Below are 22857 nucleotides of genomic sequence, written 5' to 3'. Positions count from 1 at the left end.
CAGATTTTGAGAAATACATCTGTAGTTCCCATGGCCAGACCATTTTGAAGAGCTGACCTGTCTGTATGTTCTGCCTAGGTCCATGCAGAGTCCCTGCAGCAGCTGGTGCAGTCACGGCAGGAGGCTGGGCAGGAGCCCCCGTGCAAGGCTGCAGCCAAACAGGCAGAACCTGCACTGCTCTCTGCAGATGCAGCTCACCAGCTCCGTGAGGTGAGGCCCCAGGGAGAGAGAAAAGCTGTTTTATTGCTTTTTTGCCTTTTAAGTTATTTTCTGTTTGGTGTCATTCTTGGTACAACTTCTTCACTTTCATAGCATGACAAATGATAGGACTTCAAAGGAGCTTCTCTGGCATTGTTACTTGGAAGTCAATCAGCAGCTTTAAATCCCTATTCCATATTCTTATGATCTTCCAGGTAATGAACTGTTAAGAACTTTGTTCTTCAGGACAGATTGATGACAGTGAGCACAGCATCTTCAGTCTGTAAGAGTTGCTCTCCATCAAGAATTGATCCTATATCTGATTTGTGTGCAAATTAAATTAGAAAAGCAGAGAATTGCAGTTTTGCTTACTGCTGAAGGTAGAACAACAACAAATAAAATTTAAAAAAAGAAGAAGGGACAATCTTTAGCAAAGCCCTTGACTTGGTACAGAGTTTGAAGTTTCCTCATTTTGAATCTCTTAGTTTTCAGGTTTTTGTATCAGTTTATCAGTTTTTATACTTCTTGTTTCCAGTATGTAGCAGCTGCTTCAAACATGGATAAGGAACACAGTAACCAAGAAATGCTCTTAGTCCATCACAGTTTAGAAATCACTGTGACTGTGGGTCAGTATTATGGGATGGAGTGCAAAAGGCTGATGAGTGTGAACAGAACTGTTTCTTCACAGCTCGTGCACATGTTGGTGCTCACCAGGGCTGGTTTTATGATGAGTAATGGGATTGTAGAATAATACTGATGTACTTATTCTGGGTTCTGTCAAATATGTGAAGTTTCAATAATATTTGAGTAGACAAAAATGGGTTAAAGGAGCGGAAAAGCTCAGACACCTCAAATAGATGCAGTGTATTGGTCATTGAGAGTAGGTACTGAAGTCTTGGATAAAGACAAGGAAACATTTGTAGTTTTCAGAGCTAAAGTGGGTAGAAACCAGTTAAGAAACAACGGAGAAGAAGCAGAGAAGACAGCTTTTATTTGGTGTAGGGTTTTAACCTCATCAAGTTTTGACTGGAGTTTGTAGTCTAAGAGGTGCTGAAGAGGCTGATGGGGTGGGTCAGCAGAGTAGCTTTTCCATCTCTGTTCACAAATGACTCCAGGTACTCAGTTGAACAGCCATTTGTTTTAACTGGAGTGCAGCAGTGGAAGCATCTTTAACCAGTGTGCTGGGAATATTTTTGAATGTACACTGTCATTTAGTATGTGTAAAGGAATGGAGTATGGAGGAATATGCATTCACAGAGCAGTATGCACCTTTACCACCAGAAGTGACATGTGTTGTTACAAACCATTGTAACCTCACGGCTTACACCGTTGTTACAAATCACTGAATTGCCTGCCAGAACGATCATTCTCTCTTCCAGAAGCATTTTGATGCTGATCAGCTGACTGTATTGCCATGTTTTTGCTGTGCTCAGGTGACAGAGTCAGCACGGGACACTGTCAGTGCCCCGGCTGCTCCCGGCCCCGCCTTGTTTGACCACCAGCGGCAGCACCACTCAGAGTTCATGAAGCAGCTGAGGGCCCGAGCTGATTCAAACAGGTTTGGCTTCATGTTCCACATCTTGGGAGTGGGGAAGTGGCATTTGTTAGGTTTTGCTTCACCTATTTTTGCAGAAAATGTTAAGATGTCATAATGAGTGAGCATTTCAGATGAATTTGGATTCCATCTTTATGCCCTTAATAGCATACACACACCAAAGGTGACATTAACTATTTCTGTGAAACTGTACATAAAAAGAGTAGAAGAAAGATTATCTTGATGTTTTGTGGGATGATATAACCTAGTTTAAGCTTTAGGAAATCTTAAGGAAATCTTACGCTTTAGGAAATCTTTGGGAAATTTTAGCTGTTACTACTTCTAGTAAACTGATAAAAACTCATGAAAACTCCTATATTTAAGACAATGCAGATTGACCCCAAATGCTTCTCATTTCCAGGAAATGTGAATCTACTGCCATATCACAAGGTAAAGAGGAGACTGGTGACTCAAAACAGACATACTCACCAATGTTTGATAGTTACTCTGAGTCCTCAAGATCAAAGGTTCACGATCAGAGGTAAGAAGCTTTTTGTGTCCTGTTCACTTACCTGATATAGTTAGGTGTCCTGAAGTTTCTCACAGCCTTTCTCTGATCTTGAACTGGAAAAATGTTGTCCTCTGTAGTTTTTCCTAAATTCTAAAACAGAATTTCTAACTTACCATTCTTCTAAAATCTGGAAGAAGATTTCTTTGCATTTGTTTATCATCACTACTCACTGCCAGGTAAAGGATGTGCATACTTGTCTGACCACATGGATTTTAAGCTAGAATAAAACCAACAATCAGTAGTTTGATGAAACTTGGAATTTTAAAATAGCCAAACTGCATTTTAAAACCAAAACCAAACTCTCTGCATGTTGTTTATTGTTGTGATGTTAATTGTGGTGTGTACAGCAGTAATGTAACATAAGCATTTTAAAATGTGCAAAGTATTTTTTAAAACATGTTCTCTGGATAACACAGTAGTACCAGCAGCCGCCAGGAGAGCCCTTCAGTTCCATCTTCTAAGGAGAATGAGAAGAAGCTTTCCCGTCGTGAGAAGACAGCCAGCAGTATTGAAGAGCAGGCTCACACTGCTGCAGATGATTCCTTGCCCAGTGACAGTGTTTTGTCCCTGCCAGATGAAAAAGGTTGGCTCTGCTGCTGGTGTGTGATGGCTCTGAAGGTGGGGAGGGCGGAGGGAGAGAGGGTGGTGCTGTTTCAGAATGAATTTCTGAAATAAATGAGGGGAAGTGTGTGAAGAAAGCTGAGCCCCAGGTGAATTGTAGTCTCTGAAGAGGTAACAGAATGGCACAGTGAGATGGGAACCTTTGAGATTTTGCTGTGTTGGTTTAGCCAAATGCTCATGTGCTGAACCTGCAGGCACAACACCAAATGTTTCAACACAAATGTTTGTGTTTATGCCTGTGCACACAAATCTGTTAGGTCTCTCAAAGCTGGGTAATAGATGTTTTCTAACTCAAAATCACTCTTTCCTAAACACCCATTTTTCTACATCAGTTATCTCCCTGTCTTTCTGACCCCCCTAACATCAGTGAGATGAGACAGACTAAAATTGCATTTGTGGTGCAAAACTGAGTGGAAAACAGCTTCCCTGATTTCTCCCTCAGATTCTGCTTCTGTTGCAACAGAGTATTCCCTGAAATTTGATGAGTCCATGACAGAGGATGAGATTGAAGAAAAATCTTTTCGGTCTTTGCTGCCCTCTGAGAGTCATCGCAGAAATAATCTGGAGAAGAAGCGAGGCACTCGTGATGATTCTGATGAGGAAGTGTCCCCAGACAAAACAGCTCTGTCATCTATCAAGGTAGATGTTTTAAGTTAATTTAATTTAACTCAGCTGACATGGTCAAGCTGATAAGCTTCAAGTGAGCTGTTCTTAGCTGTGTTTGCTGAGTTGAAGGTTCTTTTCCTCCCTGTGGTTCTCTGAGCATCTCAAAACAGAGAGATGTGTGAATCATGCTGTATGTCACTGTTGTACACGTGTGATGATTTATGAAACAATCCATCCAGGCCTCTGTCTTGTGGCTTAGGAGGAGTGACTTTTTGAGGTAGGTTTTAAAAGTGGATTAAGTCCTCCAACTATGCTAGCACACAGCTAGGAAATACAAGAGGATGCTTCATCTCTCTGGCCAAAGTGAGGACCTCCCAAAACTGTCACATAGGGCAAAAATAGCTGCTCTGCACAAAGCTCAGATTAAAAACAGCTTCCCTTCCTACATCTATTTTTGTTTATCTGTGTATATGCACACACAGACATGCACTTTGTAATTGTAAAAAAGCCATGGCATTTCTGTGGTTTTGTGCCAACTTCATCTTTCCTTCTAGGAGCTAAGTATGCCATTCTCAGGGGGGCAAGACAGTTTCTCTAAGTTTACCATGGAGATGGTAAGGCAGTACATGAAAGAGGAGGAAATGAGAGCAGCTCATCAGTCCTCACTGCTCCGGCTCCGGGAGAAGGCTCTCAAAGAGAAGACCAAGGCTGAGCTGGCGTGGCTGGAACACCAGAAAAAGTAAGGCAGCTCTGAATGTACATAACTGCTGACTGACCATTTCCTTCTATTTTCCAAGGCTTTGTTTCCACCTTACTGCTCCCTTATTAAGTATTAATGGTTGAACTAATCTTCTGACATCAGTATTCTGTGCAGTTGTTACTGGGACTTGGGAAGAGCAGGACCCAGTTTATAAATGTGCTTTGATATTTACATTGAATGGAGTTTGATTAAGAATTTCACTGAAACAGTAGAAGAGCAGGTGTTTGTTGTCAGTTGGAGGAGGTAGTTGCCAACCATTCTTCTACACATCTTAATTCAGGAAGATATAACACTGTCAAACAGTTTGACCTTTCTTTGCTTGATGTGTATCTGAAGTCATTTTAGTTGACTCAGGCACATTTTGTGTATCTGGATACATGTTGTACTTAGTGCTTTGTTTCCAATCTAAGATGTGCTTTGTCCTGAAGTCCACTTGAAGTACCCACTGATACTAGTAAACAGCAGTGGCCAGATTTAATCAATAATTTTCTCTGCATGGCAGTACCATTGTTCAGCAGACACTTTCTTACAATTTTGTGTTATTGTGGATTTGACAAAGGAGTATTAGGTAGTGAGCCAAGTGCCCTTCCTTCTGAGTTTCTCAAATGGTGAGTGTGCTACCTCTGCAGAGCTTCTGCCCATTCTTTTGTGATCTCCTGTTACCTGCACTGGCTTTTTTACTGTGCCTGTCTGACCAAATGATGCAAAATATTCCACCATAGAGCATGCCAAGGATTAAGGTATATACTCTTCTGCAGAATAAGAAAAGTAAACTTTTTTTTTTCCACTTTAAAGAGTAAAAGGCTTGTTGTGCATTTTTTTAAATATTGCTTTATTTTATTTATTATTATAAAGCAATTATTTATTGTTATAAAGCAATCTTATTACTTTATTTATACTTCTTTCTTTCAATCTGTTTGCAGGCATTTGAGAGACAAGGGAGAGGATGATAAGATGCCTCCTATTCGAAAGAGGCAGCGTGGACTGCTGCTGAGATTACAGCAGGAAAAGGTAAGGGATGCCCTTTAGGAAAGTCCTGTTGAAAGCCATGTGTACCCATTAAAGGTTTGAGACACTGTAAATATAGGAATGGAGAACCAGCAGTATTTCTTACCTGTTTTAATTTGCATTTCAATCATATTCAGCATGTTGCTCTCAAGGGTCCTTCTCTATCTTTAATCTCATAATTGAGACTCTGATTAATTGATCTCCAGTTCTTTGCTACTGAAGTTCAGCCTGGTTCCTTCCTTGTGTAACTGCAGTCATGTCAAACCCATAGCAAGGGCACTGTGGCATCTTTGAGTGTGTTCTTGAGAGAGGTCTGTCAGTGTTCTCATGCTGAATTTTTACACCTAACAGGCAGAAATTAAACGTCTCCAGGAGGCAAACAAGGCTGCTCGCAAGGAGAGGCAGCTCATCCTGAAACAGCAGGCGGAAATCGAGCGAATCCGCCAGACTACGATGAAGCTGCAGGAAAAACTGAAGTCTGCAGGAGAAAACAAGCTGGTGAGTGTTGAGCACAGAAACTGGAGTCTTCCCTCTTCACCATGTTTATAGGAATGGAGGGATACCAGTTTGGACCTATCACTTGGAAGTTTTCTCTGCCTGAAGTGATCTCACCCCTTTATCTCAGCAATTTATGCTTAATTTCTTTAGAACGTCATTTAAGGAAATGCCTTTGGAGAAGTTATAAAATGTTTTAAATGCACAGTAGATGTGTTTGTTCTTTCTCAAGCTGAACTAATGGCTTTGGGAATGTGAGATGTTTGATGTTTAGGTCTCTGAGGCTTTGATTTTTGTATATAAGCACTAACCCCAAAATTTCCTGCTGTGTGCTAATGTAATTATGCTAAGTTTCTTGCCTCTACTTGCCTCCTCACAAAATTTTGAGAAGACGCAAGTTTAATAGTAGTACTGTAGAAAAGGTTGATTTCCTGTTTGAGTAGCTGAATTCTGGTTTGTTACTTTGGGGGGCTTTTTATTTTGGTGTTTGTTTTGTTTTGTTTTGTTTTGGGATTTGGTGTTTCTTTGATATTTTCTGGGTTTTTTTGTTTGTTTTTGTTTTGGGTTGTTTTTGGGGTTTTTTGTTTGTTTTGGTTTTTTGTTGTTGTTGTCGTTGTTCTGGATAGAGTTAGGGGAAAACTTAAATTATGGAGAGAAAGAGGGTGCTAAAAGCTGCATGTCAAATAAAAAAGAGGTTATGAAGTTGAATCTGTAAGTGGACAGAATCAGTATTTCATGTAACCTAGACTTACAAGTTAAATTAACACCAACACAATTCATTAAGGATTTTAGAATAGTCTTGTAATACTTCTTCTTTATTTTAACCCTTCAATTGTAGGAGCTTCCCAGTGAGGATGACATCAAGCAGAGCAATGGTTCCAGCCCACTTCCAACTGATGCAGAAACACGCAGCCCTTCCCCAATCTCCATCTCCAGCAGTGAGACCAGCAGCATTATGCAGAAGCTTAAAAAAATGCGCAGCAGAATGGATGAAAAGTAACTATATAATTTTTTTTTTCTTTTAAAAAATACTGCTATTTTAATGGAACAAGTTGGTTTGGCCCAAATCTGCACTAAAGACAGCCACCAGAAATATTGGTGATGTTAATATCACACCTTGGTCTGAATTGCCTGAAAAACAACTGATTGGAAGCATGAAGAAAACTATATTAATCTTTGAACATAATAATTTAAAGTTCTTGCATGATTCAAACATTATGGCAGACCATGTGGTCAAGATTTTATTGAAGAAGATTTGGTTTAATATTCTTTGTACTTGATAGAGTTGGTAAAAGCACATCAGGTTAAGAGATGTCGATGTTTGTAGGTGCAAGAAATAAGGACAGGTTGTGGCTTCACAGCACATCCTGTCAGAGTTTTTCTTGAAATGAGAGACCTGAAGTCAAATGGTCAAAATGGTGCCTGCATTTTGTATCTCCTCTTTAACCTTAAAGAGTGAAAAAATATAGGGAGTGAGACTCTGGAATTACAGTGCAAATTTTTGAGTTGAAATGTAATTTATAACAGCAATTATCTTATGCAAAAACTAGTAACTGAGTTTCAGATCTGGCTCACAGAAAGACACTGAGGTTGTCAGGTATGTGATTTCTAATTATCCAGCTGCTGAATTTTAATTCTGGTTGCATTAAAATCAACTAGGATGAACTCTTTAAATATTTTTTTATTAATGGAGATGATATGTATGTGACTGAGAATATATTTGGTTTACAGGTTGGAAGAACATTGAAAATGTTTGTTAGGCTCCAGAGTAAATAACAAAATTTGTGTGCAGTTCCTGTGTTTGAAAACCTAAAATGAATCTCCTGATTTTGCTTATGAAATTGTTTTAGATAATTGTTTCTGCATCCTTTCAGTGTAGGAATTATTTGTGTGCATGAAACATCCCAAACACTTTATACCTGCTTGTGCTCATTAGTTTGGAGTCCTAAATTCTTATTTGAGACTAATTCATTGAAAGTCTGGCTTCTGCCAGTTGCCACAATCTTTGCTTAAACAATTCCTTTGAGCTTCGAACCAAGGCAGTCACTGCACTTCAGTCCCTGTGGGTGCTCTTTGGAATGTGTTTTCTCTGAGATTCCAAACACAGCTGGATAAAACATCCCAGAGCAAGCAGTGCCATGTAAAGGCCAGCTGTCCTTGTCACATTTAGCAGCCAGTTTGCTTGCAATCATTTGAGAAGCACATTTCCCACCCATGCATGTATTTGAGTATGATGAAAATAAAACCCAACAGCACTAAGGGAGGCTTTGGTGTGAGCAGGGAAAACTCAAAACCTGTTGTAGTTTCATGGCCTTTGTGTCTAGCCTGAGTTGATTGCTGTTTTATTCTGACTCCTCTGGTGGCATCTGATAAACTGAACAGCCGAAATCAATGATGATTAAAAGTTTTTGAGGTGCCATATTTCTAAAACTAAACTCATGGCATTCCAAATTGTATGAAAACCACGCCATCATCATAGTGGCAAATTCTCAAAGTATATTTTGAGACTGGTAAATGACTTAAGATAGAGACTTGAAAAGCATGTGTGTTGCAGACCATGCTGACTTGTAGGTTTTCAAGCAAGAAATGTTTTTCTTCTGATCTTTTTTTTTTTTTGTTAAAAGAGGGTCTTTATCCTACTTTTTCCCCACAAACAAGTTTAACAAATTTCAAATGGTGATACAAAACAATCTGTAAGTTATGATTTTTGAGATACAGTATTAATACTAAAAGAGATTACAAATATGCTTGTATATTTAAGGCTTCCTTTGCTTTTTTTTATCAGCTAGTGGCTTTGTCAGTATTGTTCTTGAAATCTTATTTTTTCATAGTACATTCATTCCTAAGCCACACTTAAAATTGCGTAAAGACTTATATATTACAAGGGATAGCAGCAGATATCAAGTATGTTCTATCTTTAAAAATATTTTAGTCATGATTTGATTATTATTTGATGTAGTTGGAAATATTTCTCACCTGGAGAATACTTTTCAAAAGCTGGATACCAAGATTTGAGATGGAACAATTACTTTTAGGCAGAACAAGTGGAAATTGTGTGTGATCTGTATGGTCATGTGGTTTTGGTTTTATGGTTTTAAGACTTGGATTGTTGTATATGTTCAAAGGAGGAAGTATTTTGTGTGAGCACAAATGATTCTCTAAAACTTGATTTCCCTCTTGTACAGTTTGTGCACACCTTTGGCAGGTGTTTTGGTAGTGATAGCAGTGCTTATTGATTGAAAAACTGCTGACTTGGCATCTTTTTTTAATGTCTTGATTTGTAAAGCACGTAAAAATAGCATTAAGATGTTTGGCTTGGGGTTTAATGGTAGCAAGCTGCCATTTGAGGGGAATCAGGGTGGGAAATGGGGCTCAAGGGAAGAAGCTGGATGATAAATAAAAGGAACTTGAGGAAGGAACTTGGAAAGCCTGCTATGCTGGATTTGCTGTACTCCACAGCAAGGTGGAAATCCTTTGGCTTCCTTACTTAGGAGGCAGCTTTAATATTTGTCTTGTGCTGAAAGGGGAATGAATGGATAGTTTTGTTTTCACTTTAACTGATGAGTCTGTGTAGCCTGCATGTGAACAGGAGCATGCTCTGTCAAAGAGAATTAACCACTTTCCCCTGGCTTTCCTTGCATATGCAGCATTAATGATAATTTTTTGCAATAGCAAATTAAATGCTTATTTTCATTTGCTTTTCCTTAGTGTGCTTCTTAGCTTGCATTGTAGTTGATAGAGCTAAATGGAGCATGGTATTTTTCTATAAATTTATTAATTCATTAGGAATTAGCTTAAAATGGTAATAGTTTTATGAAATACCATTTTAAGCAGAGCTGTCAATTATGTAGGTTTTTTTTAAACAATAGATATTATCTTTCTGCAGTTAATACTTCAAATGAAATATATGGGTATTCTGAGATCAAGTTTGTTGCAAAAAATCCCAATTAGCAGCTATAATGTGAATGGCAGGTGTATCTGGAACTGTCTGTGTTTTAAAAGTAAACAATTTAATCTCTTTTTTCTTTGCTCTTTCACTGGTGCTTACCTCACTGTAGAAATAATTTTACTGAGGTTTCGCCAGGTGAAGAAAATGTGTTTATAGTTTCAGACCAGGAAATTGTTGATATTGCAAGACCAGCATGCTCTTTAATACCAATAACACACTCTTTTGAGAGAATAGCATGAGAGGGGTCAGGCTGAGATAAGTTAACTGGTGCCTGTGCAAATCTGCATCAAAATAATAAAACTCTCCCAAATTTAAAGAAAAATACAGCAGTGTGAAAATAGCTTGTCTTTCATTTAACAGAAAACCAAGTGTTGCAAGTGTATGTTCTATAACCTCCTGCATAACAGTGTATAGTTTTTGTACTGCAGATGTTGGGTATTAACTATACAATGTTAAATGCAATTAATTTTCAAGTTCTTTGCCAGATGCTATCCTTTTCTCATTCTTTCTGCCTTAATTGCTATCTTAGTTTTAAACTCTTCCTCCTTATTTTGTAGACACTGCTCTCCTGTTCACTACTTCTTCTCTGTCTTTACGTCTCACCACTGGGCCTCTCTCAGTGTCTGTTTTCCCAACCTCCACCCCAAATTCCAGCTGTATATCTACAACCAATTGGTCAGGTAACTGTATATTTCTCCAGTGATAGACTCTTTGATAGAGCATGCTCTGTTCAGTCCTAGAAAGTCCAGAGGTTCTTCAGCAGGGGACATGGTTGGCACTTGCCTCATAGTTTGCAGATCTTTTCACTGACATAGGCAGGGGGATCACTCCACCCTCAGCACCAGGCTGAGCAGTGCAGGGATTTGCTGGAGGGAAGGATGCCATCCAGAGGGACCTGGACAAGCTTGAGGAGTGGGCCAGTGTGACCCTCATGGAGGTCCACAAGGTGCAAGGCCCTGCAGCTGGGTCAGGACAATCCCCACTATCAGTTCAGCCTGGGGAGGGAATGAATTGAGAGCAGTTCTTCAGAGAAGGACCTGGAGATGCTGATGGACCAAAAAATGGGGTTTGACTCTGCAGTGTGCACTTGCAGCCCAGTAAAACAAATCTATTTTGGGCTGCATGGAAAAACAGCAGCTCAAGGGAGGTGGTGCTCCACTCTGATGAGACCCCACCTGCAGTGCAGTGTGCAGCTCTGGGGTCCCCAGTTTGAGAAGGACATGAACCTGTAGGAGCAGGTCCAGAGGAATCCACAAAATAATGAAAGAGAGGGAACACCTTTCCTGTGCAGAAAGGCTGAGAAAGTTGGGCTGTTCAGTCTGGGGAAGAGAAGGCTCCAGGGAGACCTTACTGTGCCTTTTCAGCATATACAGTGAGGTTATAGGAAAAATTGAGAGAGACTTACCAGGGCCTGTAGTGATAGGGCAAGGGTAATGTTTTTAGGATGAGAGAAGGTAGATCTAGATTAAATCTAAGGAAGAAGTTCTTTGCTGTGAGGTTGGTGAAGCACTGGCACAACAATCTGTCCCATCCCTGAAAGTGTTCAGGTCAGCAGGAACTTTGAGCAACCTGGTCTAGCAAAAGGAGTCCCTGCCTATGGTAGAGGAGTGAAACTAGATGGTCTTTATTGTTTCTTCCAACCCAAACCATTCCAGGATTCAAATCTCTTATTCCTGTTATGTTCTGAGTGGCAAACAGACAGTTCACTCTGCTCCCACTGTCTGGTTGGTACTTCAGAATAGCTGCTGAAACCTCATAGTTTGGGTTTAAGTCAATATCCCTTAAAATGTGCGAGTACAGTTTAGAGCAGCAGGTTAACACTAATATTTGAAATGCACTGATAAAATGTGTGATATTAGCATCAGAGAAACAGACTTTGAAGTCATGCTGCTGTAATCTGAGTGCTGCTGCTTCCTCATTGCTCCCCCACATTTCCAGCTGCATAGATGCCAGATGTGCTTTTGCAATTTTTTTTTCTGCTTTTGAGGATAAATGTGTATGCTTGGTGTTGCAACTGGAACCCTCTAGACTGCAGTAAATATTAAGGCAATGCATCTGCTCTTTTGTGGCTCTGGCCTTTAAAACCCAGGGTTATGAAAGGGTCTGCATCTTTGGCCATGCTGCTTTGATCCTCCTCTTCTTGTGGGTTTTTGTTAGAATCTTCTTTCTCTCCCATCACTTCTGTTGACTTATCTTTCTTATTAAGTAGTTCTTCTGTGGTAATTATTTTCATGGCAATTTCATTAATTCTCCTCCTGTTTGTGGTCTTTTGGGTTAATTCATTTGACATCTGCTTTTAAGGAGTCTTGCTCTTTTTAATCCATTTATTTCAGCCTTTCTCTGCATTTTAATTCAACTTGAAGTGCCTCTCTCAGGACCCAATAAACTGCAAAAGTTCCTGATGAAATCAAACAGTAGGTGAAGAAAGAAGAAAAAGTTGCTTTTTGCATTGAGGTCATTGTAATAATGACCTCTAAAACAAGTTCCACATGCATGATCTGCTGGACTAATTGGAACTGATGTGTGTGTGAGAGTAAGAGTGGATAGATCTGATAGTGCTGGTGAAAGACACAACATTATCATGACTGTCCTGTCATGTTTGTAATGCAATTGCTGTTGGTAGTTTGCTCTGTTAATGACACCAGCCTGTCAGTTTGGCATAAGTGTAAATGATGTTTGATGTTTGTCTATAGAAAGAATAAAATTATGCACAAAACCATGGAATCTGTCAGCTTCAAGGTGGCAGATGTTCCAGAGATTCTGAGGTGCTTCTGTTTTTCACCTCCTCTTGTTTTGACCATCAGAAAGAAGATTGTGAGCGTCTCTAACTGGCTTCTGAAACTTTTCTCTTCATGTCATAACTTGCTCCCTTTGTCTGAATCTGTCTTAGAGAAGGACTTATCTGAATCTCAACCTTTCTGATCAACTGCCAGCTCACTTCTCCAGGGAACAGAACAAACACTGAGTGAGCAAATGAGAAGTGTCCCTTAGCAGGCAAGACCTGCACATTAGTCACTTGGCCATTCCAGACTCTGTAAATAAAAGGGTTTTATGAAACATGAGAGATTAAAAAGCACAAATGAGATTATTATCTGCTTTGCAGCTTAAAAACTTTGATGCTAAGTGCTTGGGATGGCTTGAAAATTATAAGGACATTTGCAAAAACAAAGTATCACAAGTCTTTGAAGTCTGCCTTCTATAGCACCACAACTTCTGTACCAATGGCAAACTATGGACTTTCTACAGAGTGATTCTGTGGCATCTTAAAGCTTTCAGTGGAGGAGAGTAATAGATTGATAGACACTTTTCTCTAGACTTGGCATGCCAGAGGAAGTGTGTGCAATTGATGCTGAACTTGCTTCCAATTTACTGTCTGAAAGGTGAAGTGCTATGGTTACTTCAGTGCTCAGAAATGAGACAGGAGCTGGCAAAGAGAACAAAGGTGTGCACACAAACCTATTCATACCTACCAAATCCTGTGAGAGTTTTGTCAATTCTAAGGTTTCATGGATCACTTAAGAGCTCTTTGTGAGAAAGAAAATATCTATGAATTTTCAGCATGAGCTTTAATTTTTATTTTTTTCTTAATCTACCAGCTAGATATGTTAGAAGCTGGGAAGGAACAGTCTGGCATGGTTATTTTCTTGATGCTGTCAGCTCACAATTTACCTTCCAAGTGCACCAGTCCATAGAGGTGATGCTTAAAGGAAGAAAGATGAAAGCTCCAGGAGGACTCTTCATATAGAATCATCTTCTCTTATAATAACATATTTGGAAAAAACCATGGGGCAACTGAGGTTACAATTTTTCTGTCACTGGGATTGGCAGAAAAGAAAAGTTCATTTTTCAAATTGTTGCAGCTTTCTAGAAGGTTCCAGTTTAATACCATAGGTACATTTCGTGTCCTGAAATTGGGAACTTTTTTCTGTTTAGTTTAGTGCATATGATTTTAATGATTTTGAAGATTTTTTTAAATATAAACAGCCTCTTTACAGTATGATGTAGAGATTACTTCCTGCAGAGAAAAGAACCCTTGTCTACTTGCGGGGTTTTTGCAGCAGCACATCAGAAATCTGGGAGATCTGTTATTGTGGATATGATCCTAGAAAATGAACTGAACAACTGCAGTTGTGGGAATGATGGCAATGGAGCATCTGGGTGTTGGGAGCTGAGTGTGGCTGGCTGGTTTGGCATTGTCCTGTGCTGTGCCTGGCAGGTTCCTGACCAAGAGGGAGCAGAAGCTGATGCAGCGCCGGCAGCACGCGGAGGAGCTGCTGGAGTGGAAGCGGCGCCTGGATGCCGAGGAGGCCGAGATCCGCAGGATGGAGAAGCAGGCTCTGGCTGCCTGGGACAAAGAACTGCTCAAAACCAAGATGGCCAAGAAAGAGCTGGGGGATCAGAGGGCTGAGCCCAAAGGTAATAGGGGCTGGGGGAAGTGACACATATGATAAGAGTGAAGGATTGCTTAGCTTTGCAGTTGTTTCCTCTTCTGATATTTTGGTTGCTTTCTGGACACACTTGGAATCTCAGTTTCTGCACTCTGTTGCCTGTTTCACACCATATACATAAATGTGTATTTCTCCTTTGCTATGTATCCTCCCAAATGAACAGTGCAGCATAAGCCCATCAGTCACTTCTATATACAATTTTTAAACTGTATTTCTGTCTTTCAAAGCAGAAATATTGCAGTATGCCATGATTGTAGCAATGTGTCTGAACAACTTGGACTACAAGGTGCACCAGCCATTTCACTTGTTACTGTTCTTAACCAGGATTTTCTCAAGGCCCTCTGGAATTCATTAAGGTTACTAAGACATAAACTGTGCTAAAATAAGAAAGAAGAAGCTCAGAAACCAAATTCCAAAACCACAAGAACTCGATAATGGGGGGCCACAAAGCACCTGGACTGTAACCAGTCACATATTTTGAGAAGTGCATGCAAAACACGTGAACAAGCAAAGGCACCAATCAGAAATACATGATCAGCCTGTGCAGTAGAGTTAGAATGTATAAATAAGTGAATAATGTAAACAATAAACAGCTTCTACTTAATCATATTAGTTAGTTGTCCAGGAGTCCTGAATTTCCCACACATGATCTTTTGCTAGTAGTCATCTGAACTTACTCTGTTAAAACCATTTTCCCCAGTGGTGAGCTTGTGTCTCTGCTTGTTAGCTTTGGTGCTGTTGGTGAGGATGACTCCTGGTTGCTTTACCATTTTACTATGTTTTCAAAAAATTTAAAGAATTTTTTTCTCCCCTCCTTTGTTAATGCCACCTGTTTGAAATGTGTAGCTGTGGTAAAGTATGCTAGGATGTAATTAGTATAAATGATGCTATTGTGAGGAAAAATTGAATTCCCAGATGTTGGAAGATACAACTTTACAGTTCTAAGTGGATCATACTGAAGCACAGGGAACAGAATTGCAGTGAGAGAAAGTGATTTCAGGGATTGTTCTGAAAATATCTATTTTTCTTTTTTTCCCCACTTTACTGAAAGTAGGCAGCACATCCTTTGGTTGTGCAAAGGGAATTTAGAGTAATGCCCTATTACATTTGTTACTGAAAGCAGACATGTGGATTTTAGGCATTGTAAGACATTTTCAAGATGATATGTGTATGGATCAGTAAGTTCTGATGAACAAAAATTCAGCACAGATGCTGAATTCTTATCAATAAGTGAGAAAATTACTTTGTACCAATTGTATCTACCAGTAAACACTGGAGCACAGCCCTGCTTCAGAAGGAAAAGTCCTTCTCCCCAGCCTTTACTCAAACACTGAAGAGTTCTCCATGGCTGCCTCAGTAATGCCATGACTCCTGCAGAATTTAGTAAACAGGAATATTGAAACCCCAAATTATTATTTTGTTTGTTGCCATTTGAGAGACTCATGATGAAATCATAACATTAAAATGTTTTCTGCAACTACTGTAAAGGAAGCAATCAATTCCAAATTCAAGATCTGGCCTGCAGATTATATGCTCCTCCATGACTTCTTCAGACTAATAGTGACTCTTGCTTCTGTATGGTCAACTGGAAGGACAGGTTTCCCTAATAATCTTTTCAGGGTGTGTTGTCTGGAAAATGTTAGAATATCCTGAAAACCTCTTTATTTTAGACATTCAGCAATCACTAAGATTGTTGTGCAGGTCTCACAGATGCACAGAATCATTTGGATTGGAAAAGGCCTCATGAGATCATAATGTCCAACCTGTTACTAATACCACCTTGTCAACTAGACCAGGGCACTAAGTGCCACATCCAGTTGTTTCTTGAACACAAATCATGCTTTAAATCATACTTCTCTGGTAAACAGGCTTGTTCTTGCTAAATATTCCACCAGCAGTTGTAGGTGAGGGAAATAATGCTTGTTTGACATGTATTGCTAGTAGTTACTACTTTATCTGCAGACAGCATAGAAATTTTGCCTTTCAGCCTTATGCCTTCAGCCTTATATGCCTTCAGCTTCTGCATAAGATGGTTCTGATGTGCTTTGTTTTTTCTCTCATTGAATCTCAGAAACAGCTAGTGAGGAAGAGTCTCCAGTGCCTTCTTGCTCTCATCTGAATAGTGAAAGCTCTATCCCAGAAGATCTTGGCAGTCTCGTGGCTGAGTCTGTCCCTTCAGAGCCTATGGGCCATGGACAGCCAGAAAGCCCAGATCAGAGTACAATTAATGAAGAAATTGTTTATTCTGAAGATTTCAAGTCCTCTACATCACCTGGCAAACTGGTGAGTGAGCTGTTCTGCCTTATGTACTCTACACACTATCAGAGAAGTGGCAAGTACAGCCATCCCAGTTGTAGAGATTACACTATTCACTAAATCTGTTTTCTGTGTTTATGATACCATTTCACACTACTGTGAGTAACCATTGTGATCAGATATGTTCTTTGAAGTCTTGAGGAAATATTGTTTCCACACAGAGTTCAGATATTTTTAAAATTGTGGGGAGTCTTGCAAAACATTTTACGTATGTCACGTAGGTATGCAGTGCTAAGTGGTGGAATACTGACCCAGTTTAGAGTGTGAATTAGCTGTGGGCTAGCTTGTTGCCATTGTATAAATTCTTTGAGGCCATGGAAGCTATGCTCTGTTTTTCCACTTTGCCTTATTTGCAAGTAATGTATCCCAAAGTGTAGCTATAGTATGAAGAAGCAGACCTGTAACCTCATGCACAGTCCTTTGGGTTTCAGATTGTGTCTGCTTGCTGCTTAATTCTGCCCTATTGTTCTATTCCAATTGTTATTTCTAGTTGGATGATAATTTTAATGAGTTTCATCCTGATAACTTTGCCCTGTGTTCAATAAGACAGAAAATTCAGTGTCTGTGGGGTAAAAGAACTGCTTATCTAGACTTATTACAAATACTTTCTTGGCAAATTTGCTGAGGAGATAATAATAAAATGTCCAATGTGTGCCAGAGGTTATGTCCAAGGTGTGTTCAAGGTTTGTAGGATAATGTTGAAGCATTAAGCAGCATTTTAGAAGAAATTTGCTCCTTGAGTTTTTGCCTGGCCTCAGAAAGAATAGTGCTCTGTTGTTTCATGGATTCAGAATGTTGTCTTGCACCCTCTCCATGAAGTGGTGAATTTTATTAGTTTATTTACTGGGAGTTCCTATTGCTGCAGATGACACAAATGTATTGAACACATGTGAGTCAGAGCCATGTCAGTTCACTTAGGTGGTAGTGGAGTAGTCTAAGCAGGTTTATTGAAATCAGGGCTCAAAGTAAGCAGTCAGCTGTTGCTGCTCTTGGTATTACTGCTTTATTCTCTAGCAAGCTTGAATTCTTAAGATTTTGTATAGGTACCACTGTTTGAGATGTCCTCTTGTCCTGCTGTTCTTTCCTTTTAAGTGGCTCATGATGACAGTGATCTTTTACTTTCAAACTGCAATTACTTATTTATCCTGTTCTTCTCTCAGTCTCCTCCCAAAAGCAGCTTATCTGTATCAAAGCAAGACTCCAGCAAAGGCAGCCACAGAACTGGAGGACAGCTACATTCACCTGTGAAGTCCTACCAGACATCTCACAACTGGTCTGATGAATCTTTATCTATGACACAGTCAGGTAAGTGTAATACTCACTTGGGTTTATGTTGCTTTTTCAAAGTTTCTCTTTTAACAAACTTGAAATGCAGACATAGGTGTGGGGAGGCAGACAAATTCCTGGAAGTTGCCAAAGCTTGGGGTTGGTGGGTGTATTTTCCCATTATGTAATTTGATCTCTCCAGCTGAATAAGATCTTAATGTAAGAAGGTTTATACTTTATATCCTCTTGTAGAAAGCAGTACAGGTTCTGCAAATACATGTGAAGAAGATAAGAGTCAATAGTTAAAGTGGTCCTAGGATTTAAAAATTCTTCCTTCTACACCCAGCTCCAGAAGCAGAACAGCTCTGTTACATGGCAATATGGGAGAGACTTTTGGTCTGCCATGTGCAGAATCAATGGATGCTTCAGGACATAGGGGTTTATTTGTGGAGGAGGGTTTGGTCTGTGTGCAGTAAAATAGGGCCTAAGGAGGCATTTAGAGCTATAAAATCTCCTGCATGGACTCATTATCCCCTTTATCCAGTTCCCAAGCTGCCTGCCAGTATATGTTGAAGGGAGGAATACTGGAAGTGAAGTGGTTCAGAGCAGCCCTTTCCCTGCTGTCTCAGTCATGTGGAGTGCAGGGGATCCTGAGCTCCCTCCAGTGGGTCACCATCATCCACTCTGTTCACCTGGGAAGTCAGTTTTGACTCTTTCCACACTTTTAGTCTCTAGAACATCTTGTTTTCCACAGTGCAATTGATAGAGCACCACAAAATACTTCTTAGCAAATGAGATAGCATTTTCCTTCTTGGGATTTTTAATAGTAAGCCTTCTGTGGAAAAAGAATTAGCAAGTTCTCTTGTGTGTAGTGTCTGTTGTTTGTGATGGTTGGTAACTTACTGTGGGAAACACCTACGTATTTGCACTGAGTAATCTGTGTTGGGATTCTGTTTGGAGAGCAGTTTCCAACACAGTGAAGCTTTCAGCACCTTGATAAAAGTTATTTTAAAGCTCTGACTCAGCAGTCATATAAGGAAGCCATTATGAAATGTAGAGCAGTCAACAGTGATCACAAAAATAAGCGTGTATAAAACAAAATATTGACAGTCTTTGACTTCACATTCTAAAGAAAGGTATAAGAGGTGGGAAGCTGATTGGGATGGTGCTGGTTTCACAATAAATCATTCCATTGTAAAGAGACAAATGTTCTGGCCTGCTGACTAACAGTGAAGTCATGGCCCTGTCAGTCTGATGCACGCGTAGACAAGGCTGTCAAAGATGAAAGCATGTGCAGATCTTTCCCTTATGAGTTGATCAAGAAATGCTGTAATTACATAGTGGTCACTTACTGTTAGGGAGGAGCTGTTAATTACAGAGGCATCACAAAGTGCTCCTGATTAGCAAGTGAGATTCCATTCTTTTTGTTTGGGTTTTAAAAAAATTTTAAATGGTTAACAACAGTTGTTAATGCAAAAAGAATACAGTAGTTTGATTGCATTTACTGGCTGTTATTAAGAATGGAATCCTTCATTTCATGTTCAGAAAGGAGATGGATTAGGGAAATGTCAGCTGTTCCTGCTAGGTGACCAAAGCATATTGGTAACTGACTTTCTAAACTACCAAGTAAAGTAATCAGCATTTATAAGCATCCAGAAAACAGGACAGGTGATACTGAGCATTAGAAAGACAAAACAGCCAAAATCCTCCTCTTGGGAGCTGCAGCTATAAAAGAGGAAGGGGCACATGAGCTCAGGGAGGAGCTCCAGTAAGGCTATGTCAGGTAATACTTTGAAGAGTTTTGGATAGTTAATTGTGGTAGCAGCAGTCTGGGACAAGGATCTTGTTTTGCACTATGTTGGTATACATTTAAAGCAAGAAACAAGTGGACATGGTCAGGTGGGTGGAAAAGAACAACTAATGAGAGGCTGAGGCAGTCTGTCTATAGAGTCTGAGAGACTAAGAGGAAATAAGGAAAGCTGTTACAGCAGAAATAAGAAAGTCAGCAGAGTTATTGGTAGAATTGGGTTACTATGCAGAGACTAGATCTGAGTATCTGGGGACAGTGACAATCTCTGCATTGTTCAAGTTGACTTCCCTTCCAGCTGTTGGCCAGTCAGCTCTGTATTCATGGATGTATTTAGTCTAGGTGATAGAAAATCTGAATGGCCCAGAAACTTATACTTGGTTTGAAGTACACTGTCCCAAGTGACTTTCTCATCAATGAAGTGCACTCTGCCACTTGAAACTCTGTATTATAATTGTGAGCCTGTGTTTCAGATATTTGGTGTTTTCAAACTTTTGGTGTGCAGCTCCAAGTTGTATTTTTAAATATAAAAATGAATTTCTGCAATACCCAACATGACAAGCAGCTAATGTTGAAGAGCATAAATGTGTGGTTGGTGTGAATAAACCTGGTAACAAGTTATTGTATCACAGCCTAACTATGTGTTTTAAACTAAGCAACATGCAACACCTTTTTGTATCTTTCACACATAGTAGTGTTTAGAACCTGAAATCCCACCTGAAGATGTTAAATAATATGTTGACATTACATTCTTTGACATTTTTCTTGGACTGTATTTTGTAATTACTGAATGACTGTTTATTGCTTTGCTCAGAATTGCTTTGTGAGGTGCAAGTTTGTAAAGACTAAAAATAACTTTTTCAGAAACCACCTCTGATCAAAGTGACATCGAAGGACGCATCAGGGCCCTGAAGGATGAGCTACGGAAAAGGAAATCTGTGGTTTACCAGCTGAAAAAGGAGCAGAAAAAGAGACAAAAAGAGAGACTGAAGGCCCAGGAAGCCAGTTTGATCAAACAACTGGAGGTCAGGAATAGAAGAAAGAAGGGCAAAGTAACAGATTGTTAGACTTAGATAAATCTTGATGGCAAAATATTGTATCAACAGCTGTGAAAGACACCTTGTTGTGATAGAAATGTGACTATTACACAGAATCACAGAACAGTTTGGGTTGGAAAGGACCTTGAAAATCCTTTCATTCCAGTCCCCCTGCCATGAGCAGGGACAGCTTCCACTGGACCAGGCTGTTCAAAACCCCATCCAACCTGGCTATTTAACCATTTCCAATCATGAGCCTTGAGGAAAAAATGCCATTCCCTTTTAAAATGTGTATCTGTAATGGATTGCTAGCAGCATTCTGGGGGTTATGTGTGCTTATGCAAATTACTGTCCTAGCTGGGATTAAAGATTAGTGCTCATGGAATTTGGTTTTGGAAGTAAAATATTGAAATCTCTAGGATTGCAGCTGTAGATTTTGGGAAAGTTAAGTAGATTGGTTTATAGAGAAGCTGAGTGTATTTTATATTCACTTACTAGGTTTTGATTGTTGAATTGTAGTTGTGGTGTAGTGTATTAACAGCTGGAATTGTTTTCCATGTGCAGTCCTATGATGAGTTTATCAAGAAGACTGAAGCAGAGCTGAGCCAAGATCTGGAGGCATCACCAACAGCCAAACCTCAGATCAAAACTCCATCCTCAGCTGCTGCTGAAAAACCTAAGATCAAGGCACCACCACTCCATAGGTAGCTGGGATTTCTCCGTCCTTTTTCTTTTTTTTTTTTTTTTTTGAGATTATTTTGGAACTGATTGTTGTTTTAGCCAAAGCCATGGATGCAAGAAAAGCTGCTAACTGCTGTGCTTTAAAGCACTGGACATTGGCAGTATCCAATAGACCTATTTGCTGCTGTCACCAGACCCAAAACAGATAAGATTTACCATGTCTGTAATCTTATGCACCTCACTGTTCTCCTGCCCAGCCTTTCAGGCTCTATTTTCATTTTTTTAAAAAATAATTATTTTCTGTTGTGCAAGAATTCTGCCAGATACTGTGTGTGAATCATTTGCCTGAATGCTTTATTTTTTCCATTTTGGCCACTCATTATGTCCACTGCAGTGTGTGAGGCAAACTGTTCATCTTTGCAACTTAAATCTGGTTTAGATCTTAGGTTTTAAAGGGTAGAGAATTCAACTGATCTTTTGCACTTCCTCCTGTATTTTAAGTGTTCATTTTCTCCAGCAGATGGTGCAATTTTAGTGCATTCAAATGAAAAAAATAATAGAAACAACCCAACTTTTTTCTCTCCTTTTTTTTTCTTTTTCTGGGAAGAGATAAAGTTTGATTAGTCTTGTTTTAAAAAAAAATAGTTTCCAGGACTCTCCAGCCTCCCCTCTGTCCCCATTCCCATTTTCTAAGGTCATAGCATGTTGACAAAGCAAACTACTGATGTTATAATTATAATGCCACTTTGGTGTGGTGTTACAATTATACATGCCTGTATTTCTATTTTTATCTATTGAAAAAACCCACCAAACATCACCCTCTGGTGTAACTGTAATTCATGCAATTTGATTTTTCCAATTTAGGCCTGAAACAGCTAAAAACTGGAAATCACTGACTGAGTCAGAGAGATCCAGAGCATCTTTGGAATCCGTTTCAGAACATGCAGGTGAGTAACTGGAAGAATCCATACTACAGATTAAGATCTTGAAGACTGACTGTTCTAAAATTCTTTAACCTTTTCCTTCTTGATTCACAAAGAGGTTTTAAGAGAGGATGGAGACTTCATAAAACGATAGTGATGGAGCTGTATTTTTTGCAGTTTTATGCAGCAGGATTCTGCTTTTGCAGAATACCTTGTGTATTCAGTATTTAGTTTACTCTTTCTGAGGTGTATATGAAACCATAATTAAGTGACAGCCTTTTTAGTTTGTTTGTTGTTCCTTTACCACTTGAGTTCAGACACTTTTCACTATTTTGCAGTTGATGATTATCTCATTATCTCCCGTTCTAATCTTCATTGTATTTGTGGCTTGCAAGCAAATAACTGAGTCCTTACCTTGGGATGCTGGTTAAAGGAACAGAAGTAGAAAGCAAGCTTTATAACCCTGGAACTGAATGGAAGTTACTCATGTTCTTAGAATAGCCAGAAGTATATATTTCCAAGGCACCAGTTTGTATCTTCTTTTAACACAGAAACCTTGATATTAATTTAGTTCTCTGTGATTGCAGCTTGCAATGAAACAATATGGGTTATACAATCTGCTGAAATTCACTTTTTA

At 39.4% G+C, this 22857-nt stretch overlaps 1 protein-coding gene across 6 annotated transcripts in view; it reads left to right on the top strand.

The window, feature by feature from the left end:
* Positions 1-22857, top strand: part of CEP350 (centrosomal protein 350) — a 69925-nt gene that overhangs the window by 32450 nt on the left and 14618 nt on the right. For 3 of the 6 annotated variants that reach the window (XM_058029997.1, XM_058029992.1, XM_058029991.1), the window contains 16 exons: positions 79-210; positions 1632-1756; positions 2154-2273; positions 2720-2886; positions 3367-3563; positions 4085-4269; positions 5214-5301; positions 5650-5796; positions 6632-6789; positions 10300-10422; positions 13959-14158; positions 16262-16473; positions 17667-17811; positions 20444-20604; positions 21181-21320; positions 22162-22244. In XM_058029997.1, coding sequence (XP_057885980.1) covers positions 79-210; positions 1632-1756; positions 2154-2273; positions 2720-2886; positions 3367-3563; positions 4085-4269; positions 5214-5301; positions 5650-5796; positions 6632-6789; positions 10300-10422; positions 13959-14158; positions 16262-16473; positions 17667-17811; positions 20444-20604; positions 21181-21320; positions 22162-22244 — 2383 coding nt within the window. The remainder of the gene's footprint in view (positions 1-78; positions 211-1631; positions 1757-2153; positions 2274-2719; positions 2887-3366; positions 3564-4084; positions 4270-5213; positions 5302-5649; positions 5797-6631; positions 6790-10299; positions 10423-13958; positions 14159-16261; positions 16474-17666; positions 17812-20443; positions 20605-21180; positions 21321-22161; positions 22245-22857) is intronic. The other 3 variants (XM_058029993.1, XM_058029994.1, XM_058029995.1) reach the window with 3 other exon arrangements.

This window comes from Melospiza georgiana, chromosome 9 (assembly GCF_028018845.1).
Source record: "Melospiza georgiana isolate bMelGeo1 chromosome 9, bMelGeo1.pri, whole genome shotgun sequence".
In the NCBI taxonomy this organism is placed as follows: Eukaryota; Metazoa; Chordata; class Aves; order Passeriformes; family Passerellidae; genus Melospiza; species Melospiza georgiana.
Note: the sequence above shows the minus strand (reverse complement) of the source record. Positions and strands in the feature narration are given on the sequence as shown.